Here is a 17635-nt window from a genome sequence, read left to right as displayed (position 1 = left end):
ACATAATGGCACTTATGAAAATACTTCGCAGGGAGAAGACACAGTTGGCAAAAAAAAACAGAAGGTGCATGCTATTTGTGTAAAATTATGGTGTATCTCTCTATAATATAGAAGATTTCAAATTAGAAGCAGCAACACTGAAATTCAGACACCTTTTTTTCTGGAGACAGAGATGTGAGAATATTTGTCTTGCTAAATATGGATCACAAAAAATTAGTTTTAAAATTTTCATTTATCAATCATGATACATATAAGAAAAGCATTTACAGAAACACAAAAACAAAAACTTTAAACCACTACATTAAAAACAAAGGTGAATAAAACAATACAGAACAAGAAACATCATCAATAAACATGAAAATTAACATTAAATATCTATACTTACACACTGAAGTGGACTCTTAGCATAATAAAGTTAACATACAGTCACATAAAAAGAAAAAAGCATCAACTATCAAAATACTATTTTGCCTCAATACTTCCTTATTTGGGCCTGGGAAATCACCAAGCCCTAACCAGCTGGTTTTTTTCTCCCTCGCCTCACGCTTCCATCCTTTTCATACTGGGGTACCAGTGTAGGAAGCTCCTGGATGTGGCTAGCCGTGCAGCAGCTCCTAAGGCAGCAGTGGCTGTACTCCGAGGAATGTAGAACTTCTGAGAAACTTGGTGTTCAGGAGACAAAATCAAAGAGATCTGGTCCATGGCTCCTTGACTATTGTCTTTGAACAGTGTAATAGCATGGCTACTAGGAAAGTCTTCATTCTTTAGGTTCCCTGGGGAGCTTTCTATTGAAAAAGGAAAACAAAACAAAACATAAATCTTTTCAAGGGGTTCTCATACTGCCTTCTATCGCCCATTCCTAGATCTTTACCAATATGTGTTACAATCCTTTTCTGTTAGGTGATGACATTACCAATGGCAAACCAGAGAGGATGAGCATTTGTGGTGAAAGAGTACCAGAAAGGAGGCAGCTGCAGAAAGCAAGGGAGCTGGAGATCTGCAAAGACCCTTGAGTCTTTGGCTGAGTAAGGATCTGCTCATGTATGTGAGGAAATTACTGAGGCCAGGGAAAAATCAATCTTAAAGGAGTGGACAGAATAATCACTGGAGCTCACACTGGGATAAAACAGTGTTCCCACCAGCCGTAGTGTAAAGACCTAACATATGGGGCATCAAGTTCCATCAATACCCTCAGAAGGGTATTGCCTAAGTAGCAGGGCCAAATTAGACCTAACTAAGGGTTGTTGGGACTTGCCTAATGAAACCTAAAAGAGACTCTGAGAGAATCAAACCAGTTTCAGGTAATTTAATTACCCCACCTCCCTAGAAAAAAAGAAGGGAGGGAGGAAGGAAAAAAAATCCAGCCAACAATGTGAAATTCACAGTGTCTGGCATCTAATAAAAAATGACCAGGTATGCAAAGAAGCAGAAAATATGAGAGAAGAAAATGGGGAGAAAAATCAATTAACAGAAGCAGACTCAGTTATGATACAGATAATAAAACAAAACAAAACCCATTGCCATCAAGTTGATTCTGACTTACAGCAACCCTATAGGACAGCAACCCCATAGGGTTTCTAAGGAGTGGCTAGAGGATTTGAACTGCTGATCTTTTGGTTAGCAGCCAAGCTCTTAACCACTGCGCCACCAAATTCAGAAATACTATATATGATAGAATCACAAGACAAGGGTGGTAAAATAGCTGTTATAAGAATATTCCATATATTCACAAAGGTAGAAGAAAACATGACTCTGATGAGAAGGAAAATGTAAGACATTAAAAAAAAAGACTCCTATCAAACATCTACAGATGAAAAATACAATATCTGAGATGAAAATTAAATAGGAAAATAACATATTAGATACTGAAGAAGAAAGATTAGTGAACTTAGAGAAATGGTAATTGAAACTATCCAAAATGAAACACAGACAGCAAAGACTTGGAAATAGTAAGTGAACAGAGTATCAGTGAGCTGTGGAACAACATCAAGTGGCCTACCATATGTGTAACTGAAGTAAAAAGAGAGAAAGAGAGGGTAACACAAAAAATATCTAAAGATATAAATAATAAATAATATTTAAAGGAAAAATTCCAAATTTAATGAAAACTACAAATTCAGACCCAAGAAGCTTAATGAACCCCAGGCAGAAGAAATATGAAGAGAATGATACCAAGACACCTTTTAATTGAATTGCTGAAAACCAATGATGGAGAGAAAAATCTTAAAGGCAGACCGTAAAAAAAGACATGTTACATACAAACAATGACAAGAATGACAAAAGACTTCTCGTCAGAAACAATGAAAGCCAGAGTGACATCTTTTAATGCACTGAAAAATCTTTCAACCTATAATTTCATATCCAGCAAAATAATCTTAAAGAAATGAAGGCAAAATAAAGGCTTTTTCTGATGTACAAAAGCTGAGCGAAAACATCAGCAGCAGATCAGCACTATGAGAAATGTTAAAATTCTTCAGGCAGAAAGAAAAGACTACCAGATGGAAACTTGGATCTATACCATGGGATGGCTACTAAGGCCTCTAGGCCAAATCTGTTCCACCACCTGTTTTTGTAAATAAAGTTTTACTGAACACAACCATGCTCATTCATTTATGGATTGTCTATGGCTGTTTTCATGCTACAAGGATTGAGGCTGAAAAGCTGTAACACAGACTGTATGATCTGCAAAGCTGAAAATATTTACTTTTTTGTCCCTTTACAGAAAAATTTTGCTGAACTGTAATTTACAAAATGGAATGAAAAGCACCATAAATTATGGTAAACATGTGGAGCAAACAAAAAAGACTTTTTCTCACTTTTAATTTTTTTTAAAAGATAACTGTTTAAAGCAATATGTATACTATATATGTATGTGTGTATGTGTGAATGTATATATATAGTGCGGTTTACAACATATGAAGACGTAAATGTATAAAAATAGCTCAAAGGCTGGGATGAGGGAAATATAAGTATACTATTTTAATATTTTCATACTCTGTGAAATGATGTAAAATTATTTGAAGGTGATAATTTGAAGACAGAGACTATAAACCCTACAGCAACCACTAAAAAGTAAAACAGAGAGGTATAACTACTAAGCAAATGAAGGAGATAAAAATGGAATCTAAAAAAATTAATTAAAAAGAAGAGGGAAAAGGGAACAGAACAAATGGGACAAATTGAGAACAAAGAGCAAAATGGTAAGTTTAAACTTAAGCATATTTATTATCACACTAAGATCTAAACACTCCAATTAAAGGAGAGAATGTAGATAGGATTACAAAAGCAAGACCACATGACATGCTATCTATTAGAAATCCACTTTAAATACAAAGATAGATCAGCTAAAAGTAAGAGGATAGAAAATGATATACCATGCTAATACAAATCAAAAGCAATCTGGAGTGGCTATGTTAATATCAACAAAGTAGATTTCAAAGGAAAGCATATTACCATGGATAAAAAGTATAATTTAATAATGATGAATGAATGCATCAAGAAAACATAATAATTCTAATAACAGAGCTTCAAAGTACTTTAAGCAAAAACTAATAGAAATGAAAGAAACAGACAAATCAACAATTATAATTGGAAATTTCAATAATTCTCTCTCAATAATTTATTGAGGAAGTATATAGAAAATTAGTGAGGATACGGAAGACCTAAATAACACTTCTTATCAACTTGGGGTAACTGATATTTATGAATACTTCACCCATCATCAGACTACACATTCTAAAGTGTACATGAAACATTTACAAAAACAGACCACATACTAAGCTATAAAACAAGCATCAAAAATTTAAAAGGAGTGAAAGTATGTTCTTTGATCACAATGAAATTAAATTAGAAATCAATAATAGAAAGATCTGGAAAATATCCAAATATTTGGAAATTAAACAACACACTTAGATAACCCGCAGACAAAAGAGAAAACTCACAAGGAAATTAGAAAATATTTTGAACTGAATGAAAATAAAAACACATATCAAAATTCATGGGATGCAGCTAAAGAAGTGCTTAGAGGGATATTTATAGCATTAAACACATAGCAGAAAAGAAAAAGTCTGTAAAATGAATGACCTTAAGTTCTAACTTGAAAAATTAGAAAAAGAAGAGAAAATTAAAAACCCAAAGTAAACAGAAGGAAGGAAATAATAATAATAACAGAACAAAAATCAATGAAATAGAAAACAGAAAAACAATAGAGAAAAATCAGTGGAACCAAAAGTTGGTCCTCTGAGATCAATAAAATTGATAAGCATCTAGGAACAAAGAAAACGTCAGCAACACAAACAAAAAGCACTACAAAATGCAATCCCACTCCTAGGAATATATTCTAGAGAAATATGAGCCATCACACGAATAGACATATGCACACCCATATTCATTGCAGCACTGTTCACAATAGCAAAAAGATGGAAACAACCTAGATGCCCATCAACAGATGAATGGATAAACTATGGTACATACACACAATGGAGTATTATGCAATGATAAAGAACAGTGATGAATCTATGAAGCATCTCATAACAGGGATGAAACTGGACGATATTATGCTGAGTGAAATAAGTCAATCACAAAAGGACAAATATTGTATGAGACGTGTACTGTAAAAACCATGTAAAAGTTTACACACAAAAAGAAACAATCTTTGTTGGTTACGAGGGATGGGAGAGGCGTGGGGGACTAAACAGACAATAGATAAGTGGTAACTTTGGTGAAGGGTACGACAGTACACAATACTGGGGAAGCCAGCACAACTTGTACAAGGAAAGGTCATTGCAGCCCCACAGACACTTCCAAACTCCCTGAGGAACTGAACTGCTGGGCGGAGGGCTGTGGGGACCATGGTCTCAGGGAACATCTAACTCAATTGGCATAACACAGTTATAAAGACAATATTCTACATTCTACCTTGGTGAGTAGCGTCTGGGGTCTTAAAAGCCTGTGAGCAGCCATCTAAGATACTCCACTGGTCTCATCCCTTCGGGAGCAAGGGAGAATGAAGAGAACAAGATACAAGGAAAAAATCAGTCGAAAGAACTAATGGACCACAGCTACCAAGGCCTCCACCAGCCTGAGTCCAGTACAGCTAGATGGTGCCCAGCTACCACCACTGACTGCTCTGACCGGGATCACAACAGAGGGTCCTGGACAGAGCTGGAAAACGATGTAGAACAAATTCTAACTCACAAAAAAAAAGACCAGATTTACTGGCCTGACAGACTGGAGAAACCCCGAGAGTATGGCCCCAAGACACCCTTTTAGCTCAGTGGTGAAGTCACTCTGGAAGTTCACCGTTCAGCCAGGGATTGGACAGCCTCATAAAACAAAATGGGACTAATGAGGCACAGCAGTCCAGGGACAAGGACCAGAAAGCAGGAGGGGACAGGAAAGCTGGTGATAGGGAACCCAAGGTTGAGATGGGACAGTGCTGACATGTCATGGGATTGTTAACCATTGTCATAGGACAATATGTGTACTAACTGTTTAATGAGAAACTATTTGTTCTGCAGACCTTCATCTAAGGTACAAAAAAAAAAAAAAAAAGAACTATCTATGTGAGATCAAATTGACAACAGCAACTCAAAAGTTTTGATGGGAAGCCTAGGGGGGCAGTGAGTTGAAGATAATAGTGATGGAATAATTTGGAAAAGGATAGTGAGAATAGCAGCACAGCGGGAAGAATGTAATTGATGTCACTGAATTGTACATGTACAAATTTTTGAAACAGTGTAACTTTGGCTATGTATATTTTCACCAGAAAAAAAGGTCCTCCAAGGTTGAGAAGGTAGAGTGTTGACATGTCGTTGGGTTGTTAACCAATGTCATAAAACAATATGTATACTGACTGTTTAATGAGAAACTATTTGTTCTGTAAACCTTCATCTAAAGTACAATAAAAAAAATTAAAAGAAAAAAAATTGATAAGCATCTATCTAGCCAACTGATCAGGGGAAAAAAAAGATGACACAAAGTACCAATAACAGGAATGAAAGAGTAGACATCACTACAGATTCTACAGATACTAAAATGATGAGAATATTATGAGAGAAATGAAGCTTTTCTGTACCATGGCAAAGCACTGTATTTGTCAACTGCGAGCATGCACATGTATACCTAAACTTACCTGAGCCAGAGTGTTTTTCTGGGGAATCAACCACTATAGGTGTTGAACTGGGTGCTGCTGTGGATAGCTGAATTTGCTTTGGCTGAGTCTGAATGCTGTTAGGCTCAAACTGGCTCTCTTCTGTTGACTGCTGTGAGTGGATGAGAGAGATGTAGAACTCTTCCAATGACTTGGGCAGTGTGGAAGAATCCAAAGAACCCTTTAAGTTTGGTTGCTGCAGAATGGGAAAAATGAGGCAAAAGCATGAAAATTAACTGTTAGTATCATAAGGAATTAAGCCCTCTTTGCTTGCTTACTTACATACAAAAGATAAATATTTTCCATATAACATAAATAAAACTCTTCTAACAACATAGATACGCTCTAGAAAAAACAAGTGCTTCTCTAATTTAATGACAATAATTCAAGAAACATTTATTGAATATATACTATGAGTAACCATGTTCCTGAGTGCTGCCATACAAAGCTAAGAAAGAACAGCAGGAAGTGAGAGAAATGATAGTCATTGAGCACTCGTTGTCAGGCAAAGTGCTAGGTTATTTGCATGTGTTTCTTCATTTAAACATGAAAAAAAAAAAACATTCTAGGTAGGCGTTGTTAGGTCTTCTTCATTATGACTTCTTTCGCTTAGCATAATGCTCTTTACAAAGTGGGTAAATAAATTATCCAAGATCAGTCAGTAAACGGCGGGACAGAGATCTGAACTCAGGTCAACGTATGTTTTCTGCGCTCCACCACACCACCTTCCAGTAAGATCCAATCCCTATCCTTAAGGAGCTCACAGTCCTCAGTCAGGAAAAAGGCAAAATGCAGCTAGCCATGAAAGAAGGCATTTAACTGTATTCTGCAGCATGACTGACCCTATAGAACAGAGTAGAACTGCCCCATAGGATTTCCAAGGAGCGGCTGGTGAATTCAAACTACCGACCTTTCGGTTAGCAGTTGAACACTTAACCACTGCGCCACCAGAGCTCCTGAAAAATGCCAGGAGAACACAAATGAGTTAAAGGAAAGGTCCTCAGAAGTGACAATACAGACTATTAAGGTTTGAGCGAAAAAGATGAACTTCCTGTCTTAGTTTCTTAGTGCTGCTATAACAAACATACCACAAGTGGGTGACTTCAACAAACAGAAATTCATTTTCTCACAGTTCAGGAGGCTAGAAGTCTGAATTCATCTCTAGGGGAAGGCTTTGTCTTTCTACTTTGGGGGAAAATTCTGGTCTCTTTCAGCTTCTCTTTCTTGGTTCCTTGGTGATCTCCACGTGACATCAATCTTTCTGTATTTGTGCTTCCTTACTTCTGTGCCTAATCTGCTCTTTTTATATATTTAAAAAGTGACTGACTTAAGACACACCCTATGCTGATATGGTCTCATTAACATAACAAAGAAAACTCTATTCTCAAATGGGATTACACACACAAGAATAAACCAAAACCAAAACCCACTGCTGTTGAATTGATTATGACTCATAGCAACTGTATAGGACAGAGCAGAACTTCCCCAGAGTGGTTCTAAAGGCTCTAAATCTTTACAGAAGCAGACTGCCACATCTTTCTCCCTTGGAGCAGCTGGTGGGTTTGAACCGCCGACCTTTAGGTTAGCAGCCAAGTGCTTTAACCACTGTGCCACCAGGGCTCCTCATACACAAGATTAGGGGTTAGGATTTGTAACATATATTCTTGGGGTACACAATTCATTCCCTAATACTTCCCAAACAGAGATTTAATTTGGGCTAAGGTGACTGGAGTACCAAATTTAACTATTAGGAGTCAAATCCTATATTTTATCCTACCACAGTCACTGCTAAAGTAGATATGTTGTTGTTGTTAGTGCCGTTGAGTCAATTCCAACTCATGGTGACCCCATGTGTGCAGAGTAGAACTGCTCCATATGGTTTTCAAGGCTGTGAAAGTAGGTGTAGTTTAGGTAACTTACCAGTGTTTATCTTCTGTGATGTTAACTGGCATAAATACGACTAAAGCAAGGCCCATGAGGACCAGACTATAACACACTGACTTAAGTGGCTCACAGTCTGGGATTTGCCTAGAGCAAGCTGAAATAATAATTACATAAACAGAAAACTTCAGCTTGTATGTCTTTCAGGCTCATGTGTAGCAGACATTTAGTATCATCTGATTTTCCTTCTGTGGCACAAATCTATAGTGACCCATTTAAAAAATCACTGGCATGAATGTGGCTTGTACAATTATATAACATAAAAATGGCTGTCTGTATAACCTTTTTTTGGCAGCAAAAACAAAACTCTAAAACTCCAGATAGCTACACAATATTATACGCTATTTAAGGGAACCAAAGACCTGGTTTCAAATTTTCCCTTAGTTAATGCGATTTCCATGTTGTGCTTTAGTTACCCTTTAAGTTTATTCTCACTTAAAGTGAGACCAAGCATCAGTGAGCTCTTCCAATAAAGCTGTGATGACAATTAAGTAAATATTTATTAATATCACAAATTTTTAAAGCCAAGAAAGATCACTAGTCCAAAACAATATTTGAAGATAGGCAAACTGAGGTGCCCAAAAGGTAACTTGTTCAAACTTGCAAATTTAGTCAGTGGTAAAGAAGAGCTCCCCCAGATTACAGAACTCCCAGACCAGTGTCTTTTACACTATGCCTTGCTGCCTGTTTTGTTGTTTAATAACAATCAAAATTAGAAACAGTATTTTCGAAACATTATTTTTCTCTCATGATAAACATTTTGAAGAAAGATACATTTGTTAAAACTTATATTTAAGATGTATTCTGATAGCTTTTCACCCTGAATGCCTTCTAAATTTGTATGACATTTTGAAAGCACACACTTGTGGTCAATTTGAGGAGCCCTGGTGGCTGAGTTAAGAGCTCGGCTGCTAACCAAAAGGTTGGTAGTTCAAATTCACCAGCCACTCCTTGGGAGAAAGATGTGGCAGTTTTCATAAAGGCGTTTCCATAAAGATTACAGCCTTGGAAATCCTATCGAGCAGTTTTAGTCTGTCCTATAGGGTTGCTGAGTTGGAATTGACTTGATAGCAACCCGTACCAAAAAAAATCCATTGCCGTAAGTCGATTCTGACTCATAGCAACTCTATAGGAGAGAGTAGATCTGCTCCATAGGGTTTCCAAGGAGCAGCTGGTGGATTTGAACTGCCGAACTTCTGGTTAGTAGCCAAGCTCTTGCAGCAACAGGTAGTCAATTTAAGCCCTTAATTAAAAAACAAGAGTCTCTTCCTCCAAACAGTAGTCTAGACCCTTGCTTCTCAAACGAAGTGTGGTTTGCAGACAGCAGCACTGGCATCACCTGGGAGCTTGTTAGACATGAAGAACTTTTGTCCCCGTCCCAGATATGCTGAATCAAAATCTGTATTTTAATAGGATTCTCAGGTAATTTATATGCAGATTATAATTTGAGAAACACTGTTCTACCAGATTTACTCCTCTGTAGTTATCAGTGGGGGGCGGGGGGGTGGGCAGTGGTAGTTCAGTGGTAGAATTCTTACCTTCCATGAGGGAGACCTGGGATTGTTTCCCAGCCAATGCACTTTATGCACAGCTACCATCTGTCTCAGTGGAGGCATGTGTATTACTATGATGCTGAACAGGTTTAAGTGGAGCTTCAGATTAAGATGGACTAGGAAGAGAAGCTCTGAAAAATAGCCAGTGAAAACCCATGGATCACAACTGTCCAGTCTGCAGCTGATCATGGGGATGGCGCAGGACTGGGCAGCATTCTGTTCTGTTGTGCATGGGGTCACTATGAGTTGGAGGCCAACTTGGCAGCAGCTAACAACACAAGAAGAATTATCAATGACTGACTCCTTCATAACTGTTTGGAAATATAGCTTGATGGAACTAGAGGTTAGTGTCAGACCTTTAAAAAAAAAGTTCATGATTTCTGAAATATGAACACATGCTATCAAAAGCATTGTCCAAAACTACAATGAGATACTACTTCACATACACTAGGATGGCTATAGTAATAATAATAACAATAATAACAAGTATTGGCAAGGATGTAGACAAATTGGAACCCTCACACATTACTGGTGGGAATATAAACTGATGCAACGGCTGTGGAAAACAGACTGGCAGTTCTTCCAAAGATTAAACACAGAATTAGCATATGACCCAGCAATTCCACTGCTAGGTACATACCTAACTGAACTGCAAACATTTAAGTCCACACAAAAACTTGAATATTCACAGCAGCATTATTCATAGTAGCCAAAAGGTGGAAACAACACAAATGTCCATCAACTGACAAACGTCTGATGGACATAAAGAAGAGCAGGACTACCAAGCTCCTCTAAGGGGGAACTGGCAGTGCAATGGTTAAGCACTCAGCTGCTAACCAAAAGGTTGGTGGTTTAAACCCACCCAGCCTCTCCTCAGGAGAGAAAAAAACCTGGTGATCTGCTCTCATAAAGATTATAGCGTACAAACCCTATGGGCAGTTCTGCTCTGTCACATGGGGTTGCTATGAGTCGAAATCAACTCAATGGCACACAATAAACAACAAGGTGGCACTAACTTGTTCTTAGGGGGCATGAACAACATGTTTTACTTTTTCACACGTTGCTGTTAAATTATGTTGATTCCTTCTCATACTTTTTCTGGTGGCTTTATTTATGTCACCTCAAGTGTAAGACCTCAGTTAACCAAACTGAAAAATAGGTTAAAGCAATGAAATGAATAAATAAGATGAAATTTAACATAGTTTATATATGTTATCAGGTGCCTTTGAGTCATTTCCAACTTACAGCAACCCTGTGTATAATAGAACTAAACACTGACCAGTCCTGTGACATCCTCACAGTTGTTGGCTGTTTGAACCCATTGTTGCAGCCACTGTGTCAATCCATCTTGTTGAGGGTCTTCCTCTGTTTTGCAGACCCTCTACTTTACCAAGCATGATGTCCTTCACCAGGGACTAATCCCTTCTGACAACCTGTCCTAAGTACATGAGCCGAAGCCTCGCATCCTCGCTTCCAAGAAGCACTCTGGCTGTGCTTCTTCCAAGACAGATTTGTTTGTTCTTCTGGCAGTCCATGGTATATTCTTCGCCAACACCATAATTCAAAGGCATCAATTCTTCTTTGGTCTTCCTTATTCACTGTCCAGCTTTCGCATGCATATGAGGTGACAGAAAATACTGTGTCTTGGGTCAGGCGCACCTTAGTCCTTCCTCAAAGTGACACGTTTGCTTTTTAACACTTTAAAGAGGTATTCTGCAGGTTTGCCCAGTGCAAATCTTTTTAATTTTATTGTGCTTTAGGTGAAAGCTTACACTGCAAATTAGTTCTCTCATTCAAAAACTTAAACACAAATTGTTTTGTGACACTGGTTGCAATCTCTGCATTATGTCAGCACTCTCTCCCTTTCCCTTTCCCCCCTAGGTTTTCCATGTCCATTTGTCCAGTTTTCCTGTCCCTTCCTGCCTTCTCATCTTTGCTTTTGGGCACGAGTTGCCCATTTGTTCTTGTATACTTGGCTGAACTAAGAAGCACATTCCTCACAGGTGTTATTGTTTTATAGGCCTGTCTAATCTTTGGCTGAAAGGTGGACTTTGACAGTGGCTTCAATTCTGAGTCAGTAGGATGTCCAGGGGCCACAGTCTCAGGGCTTCCTCCATCTCTGTCAGACCAGTAAGTCCTTTTTTGTGTGTGTGTGAATTTGAATTCTGTTCTACATTTTTCTCCCGCTCTATCAGGGACCCTCTACTGTGATCCCTGTCAGAGATATTGGTGGTGGTAGCCGGGCGCCATCTAGTTCTTCTGGGCTCAGGCTGGTGGAGGCTGTGGTTCACGTGGTCCATTATTCCTTTGGACTAATATTTTCCTTGTGTCTTTGGTTTTCTTCATTTTCCTTTGCTCCAGATGGGATGGGACCAACAGATGTGTCTTAGATGGCTGCTTGTAAGCTTTTAAGACCCCAGACAATACTCACCAAAGCAGGATACAGAACATTTTCTTTATGAACTATGTTATGCCAGTTGACCTAGATGTCCCCCAATACAACGGTCCCCAGCACTCAGCCCCAGCAACTAGGTCCCTCAAGGTGTTTGGATGTGTCTAGGAAGCTTCTATGACTGCCTTGGTCAGGTTGTGCTGACTTTCCCTATATTGTGTGTTGTCTTTCCTTTCAACCCATAGTTAACACTTGTCTACTACCTAGTTAGTGATTTCCCCTCTCTACCCCTTCTCCCGCTTAACCATCAAAGATTTTTTTTTCTGTGTGTAAACATTTTCTTGGGTTTTTATAATAGTGGTCTCATACAGTATTTGTCCTTTTGTGATTGACTTATTTCACTCAGCATAATGCCCTCCAAATTCATCCATGTTGTGAGATGCTTTGCAGATGCATCATTGTTCTTTATCTTTGCATAGTATTCCACTGTGTATATGTACCATAATTTGTTTAGTCACTCATCTATTGATGGACACTTAGGTTGTTTCCATCTTTTTGCTATTGTGACTAATGCTGCAATGAACATGGACGTGCATATGTCTATTCATGTGGCAGCTCTTATTTCTCTAGGATATATTCTTAGGAGTGGTATTTCTAGCTTTTTAAGGATGCACCATATCATTTTCCATAGTGGTTGTACCATTTTACATTCCCACCAGCAGTGCATAAGAGTTCCAATCCCCCTACAACCTCTATAACATTTGTTATTTTCTTTTTTTTATTAGTGTCAGTAATGTTGGGGTAAGATGGTATCTCATTGTAGTTTTGGTTTGCATTTCTCTAATGGCTAATGATTGCGAGCATTTCCTCATGTGTCTGTTGGCCAGCTGAATATCTTCTTTGGTGAAGTGCCTGTTCATATCCTTTGCCCATTTTTTAATTGGATTGTCTTTGTGTTGTGGAGGTGTTGAAATATACTATAGATTTTAGAGATTAAACCCTTGTCAGATATGTCATAGCCAAAAAATTTTTTCCCAGTCTGTAGGTTCTCTTTTCACTCTTTTGGTGAAGTCTTTCGATCACAATGAGTGTTTAATTTTTAGGAGCTCCCAGTTACCTAGTTTATCTTCTGGTGTTTTTGCACTGTTAGTTATGGTTTGTATTCTATTTATGCCATGTATTAGGGCCCCTACCATTGTCCATATTTTTTATTCCATGATCTTCATCGTTTTAGGTTTTGTATTTAGGTCTTTGATCCATTTTGAGTTAGTTTCTGTGTATGGTGTATGGGTCCTGTTTCTTTTTTTTACAGATGGACATCCAGTTTTGCCAGCACCATTTGTTAAAAAGACTGTCTTTCCCCCATTTAATGGACTTTGTCGAAGGTCAGCTGACCACAGATGGATGGATTTATGACTGGGTTCTTAATTCTGTTCCATTGGTCTACGTGTCTTTGTTGTACCAGTACCTTGGCTATATAGCAGGTTCTGAAATCAGGTAGTGTGAGGCTTCCTACTTTGTTCTTTTTCTTCCATAATGCTTTGCTTATCTGGGGCCTCTTTCCTTTCCATATAAAGTTGGTGATTAGTTTTGTCATCTCGTTAAAGAATGCTCTTGGTATTTGGATTGGGATTGCACTATATCTGCAGATGGCTTTTGGTAGAATCAACATTTTCACAATGTTGAGTCTTCCTATACATGAGCATGGTATGTTTTTCCATTTAGGTAGGTAGATCTCTTTTGGTTTCTTGCAATAGTGTTTTGTAGTTTTCTTTGTATAGGTCTTTTATGTCCCTGGTTAGATTTATTCCTAAGTATTTTATCTTTTTAATGGCTATTATAAATAGTATTGTTGTCCTGATTTCCTTTTCAGAGTTCTCTTTGTTGGTGTAGAGGAATCCAAGTAATTTTTGTATGCTGATCTTGTACCCTGCCACTCTGCTGCATTCTTTTATTAGTTTCAGTAGCTTTCTTGTGAAGACTGTGGGATTTTCTTTGTATATGATCATATCATCTGCAAATAGGGATCGTTTTACTTCTTTCTTTCCAATTTGGATGTCCTTTATTTCTTTTTCTTGCCTTATTGCTCTAGCTAGGACTTCTGGCACAATAGGAGTGGTGATAAAGGGCATCCTTGTTTTGATCCCGTTCTCAGGGGGAATGCTTTCAGCCTTTCTCCGTTGACAATGATGTTGGCTGTTGGTTTTGTATAGATGTACTTTATTATGTTGAGGAATTTCACTTCTATTCCTATTTTATTGAGAGTTTTTATCATGAATGAGTGTTGGATTTTATCAAATGCTTTTTCTGCATCGAGATGGTCATGTGATTCTTTTCTTTTGTTCTATTTATGTGGTGGATTACATTGATTGGTTTTCTAATGTTGAACCATCATACCTGGTAGGAATCCCACTTGGTTGTTGTGTATGTTTTTTATACTGTCATGGACTGAACTGTGTCCCCCCAAAATATCTGTCAACTTGGCTGGGACATGATTCCCAGTATTGTATGATTATGTAATCTGATGTGATTTCCTATGATGAGGTTATATGTGATCTCCTTATGTGTTGTAAATTCTATCACTGTGATGAGGTTATACTGATGAGGTTTACAAGACTGGATGGTGTCTTAATCCAATCTCTTCTGAGGTATAAAAGAGGAGCGAGCAGAGACACATGGGAACCTCATACCACCAAGAAAGCAGTGCTGGGAGCAAAGCGCATCCTTTGGACCTGAGGTTCCTGTGCAGAGAAGTTCCTGGACCAAGGGAAGACTGATGACACGGACTTCCCTTCAGAGCTGAGAGAGGGCCTTCCCCTGGAGCTGGTGCCCTGAATTTGGACTTGTAGCCTACTGGACTGTGAGAGAATAAAATTCTCTTTGTTAAAGCCATCCACTTGTGGTATCTCTGTTGGAGCAGCACTAGATGACTAAGACAAATATGATGCTGAATTGAATTCTATTGGCTAGAATTTTGTTGAGAATTTTTGCATCTATATTTATGAGAAATATTGATCTGTAATTTTGTTTTTCGTGGTGTCTTTGCCTGGCTTTGGTATCAGGGTTATGGTGGCTTCACAGAATGAATTCGGGGGTACTCCTCCTTTTCTATACTCTGAAACAGTTTGAGTAGTACTGGTGTGAGCTCTTCTCTGAATATTTGTTAAACAATGGTTAAGAGCTCGGCTGCTAACAAAAAAGTCAGCAGTTTGAATCCACTAGCCACTCCTTGGAAACCCTGTGGGGGCAGTTCTACTCTGTCCTGTAGGGTCGCTATGAGCCAGAATTGACTAGACGGCAATGGGTGGGTTCATTCCTTTCTGTGCTCTGAAATAGTCTCGAGTAGTACTGGTGTGAGCTCTTCTCTGAATGTCTGGTAGAATTCTTCAGTGAAACCGTCCAGACCATGGCTTTTTTTGTTGGGAGGTTATCTATTTATTACCGCTTCATTCTCTTCTCTTGTTATGGATATATTCAGATTTTGTATCTCAGTTCGTGTTAGTTTAGGTAGGTAGTGTGTTTCTAGAAATTTGTCTATTTTCTGTTGGTTCTCAAATTTGTTGGAGTACGATTTTTCATAGTGTTCTGTTACGATTCTTTTTATTTCTTTTGGTTCTGTTGTAATGTCCCCCATCTCACTTCTTATGTGGGTTATTTGCTTCTTCTCTTATTTTACTTTTGTCGGTTTGGACAATGGTTTGTCAATTTTGTTGAATTTTTCAAAGAACCAACTTTTGGTCTTGTTGATTCTTTCTGTTGTTTTCCGTTCTCTATTTATCTCTGCTCTAATCTTTATTATTTTCTTTCTTCTGGTGACTGTGGGCTTCTTTTGCTGTTCTCTTTCTATTTATTCGAGTTGTAGGGCTCAAGTTTTGATTTTGGCCCATTTTTCTTTTTTGATGGATGTGTTTATTGCTATAAATTGACCTCTGAGCACTGCCTTTGCTGTGTCCCAAAGGTTTTGGTATGATGTGTTTTTATTCTCCTGTAATCCTAGGCATTTTTTGACTCCCTCTTTGATTTCTTATATTATCCAGTTGTTTTTAAGTGTTATTCAGTTTTCCTGTATTTGATTGTTTGATTAATGTTTGCTTGCTTTTTTTCCATCCTTTGATTTTTAACACATTTATGTCTTTGTATATAAGGTGTGTGTCTTGTAGACAGCATATTGATGGCCTGTTTTTTTTTTTTAATCCACTCTGCACTCTCTCTTTACTGGTGCACTTAAGCCATTTACATTCAGTGTGATTATCGATAGGTATGATTTTACTGCTGTCATATTGCTATGCTTTTTTTGCGGTGCTAATGTTTTCTTTGTTCCTCCTACTTTCCTGTGCTGAGTTCCTTTTGTTTGTGGATTTTCTCTTCTTTCATTATTATATATTTTGTGTTTACTGAGTCTTTTTTTCTTTTTAATTTTGATGAGGTTTGTTAACTTTCTTCGTAGTTACCTTGAAATTTATCCTTATCTTCCTAAGTTTGAAACAGTCTTTCATTACTTGATATTGCCTTGACTTCCTCTCCATTTGAAAGTTCTCTACCTACACTGTTTATTCCCCTTTTTATTGTTTTGACGTTTTCATCATTTACAGACCGACGTCTCTGTTTCCCTGGTTTCTTTTAGCTTTGTTTTATTATTAAGAGGTCTTTACCTAGGTTGGTATCTGGCTAATGCTGCCCTGTGTCCTAGAATCAAGCTGTTGTCTGATGTTGGTTCTCTAAGCAAAGAACTCCCTTTAATATTTTTTATAAGTTTGGTTTGGTTTTCATGAATTCCCTTAGTTTCTGTTTATCTGGAAATGTCCTACTTTTGCCATCGTATTTGACAGAGAATGTTGCAGGATATATTATTCTTGGTTGGTAGCTTTTTTCTTTCAATCCACTGCCATCAAGTGGATTCCAACTCATAGCAAACCCGTAGGGTTTCCAAGGCTGTAAATCTCTACGGAAGTAGACTGCCACATCTTTCTCCCATGGAGCCTCTGGTGGTTTCAAATCACCGACCTTTTGGTTAGCAGTCAATCACTTCAGGTTTTATATATGTCATCCCACTGCCTTCTTGCCTGCATAGTTTCTGCTGAGTAATCAGAGCTTAGTGTTATTGTTTCCCCTTTATATGACTTTGTTTTTCTCAAGCTGCTCTCAGGACTCATCTTTGGTTTTGGCAAGTGTGATTATGATATGTCTTGGTGACTTTCTTTTCGGGTTTACCCTGTATGGAGTTTGTTGAGCTTCTTGGATGGTCAGCTTTTCATCTTTTATGATATTTGGGAAGTTTTCTGCCAAGAAATCTTCACCAATCTTCTCTGTGTTTTCCATTTTCTCCCCAGTTCTGGAACTCTGATCATGCATGAATTATTTGCTCTTGATTGTGTCCCACATAATCCTTACGTTTTCTTCATTCTTTTCTGATTTTTCCTCAGACATGTATTTGTCTTCAATCTCAATGATTGTCTTCCATTGTTTCAAATTTGCTCCTAAAACCTTCTATTGAGTTGTCCATTTCTGATATTTTGTCATTTATCTTTTGGATTTCTAGTTGCTGTTTTTGTATGATTTCTGTTTATTTTGTACTTGTATTATTTTCTTGAATTCTTC

General features: G+C 37.9%; 1 protein-coding gene across 1 annotated transcript in view; it reads right to left on the bottom strand.

The window, feature by feature from the left end:
- Positions 1 to 540: 540 nt before the first annotated feature.
- The window catches only part of TDRD5 (tudor domain containing 5), a 97818-nt gene continuing 80723 nt past the window's right edge, over positions 541 to 17635 (bottom strand). The window contains exons 17-18 of the mRNA XM_004372871.2: positions 6134 to 6347; positions 541 to 785 (exon numbers count right to left, since the gene is read on the bottom strand). Coding sequence (XP_004372928.1) covers positions 541 to 785; positions 6134 to 6347 — 459 coding nt within the window. The remainder of the gene's footprint in view (positions 786 to 6133; positions 6348 to 17635) is intronic.

This window comes from Trichechus manatus, unplaced genomic scaffold (assembly GCF_000243295.1).
Source record: "Trichechus manatus latirostris isolate Lorelei unplaced genomic scaffold, TriManLat1.0 scaffold00021, whole genome shotgun sequence".
NCBI classification, from domain to species: Eukaryota; Metazoa; Chordata; class Mammalia; order Sirenia; family Trichechidae; genus Trichechus; species Trichechus manatus.
The sequence above is the reverse complement of the archived record's forward strand: the minus strand, read 5'-3'. Positions and strand labels throughout refer to the sequence as shown.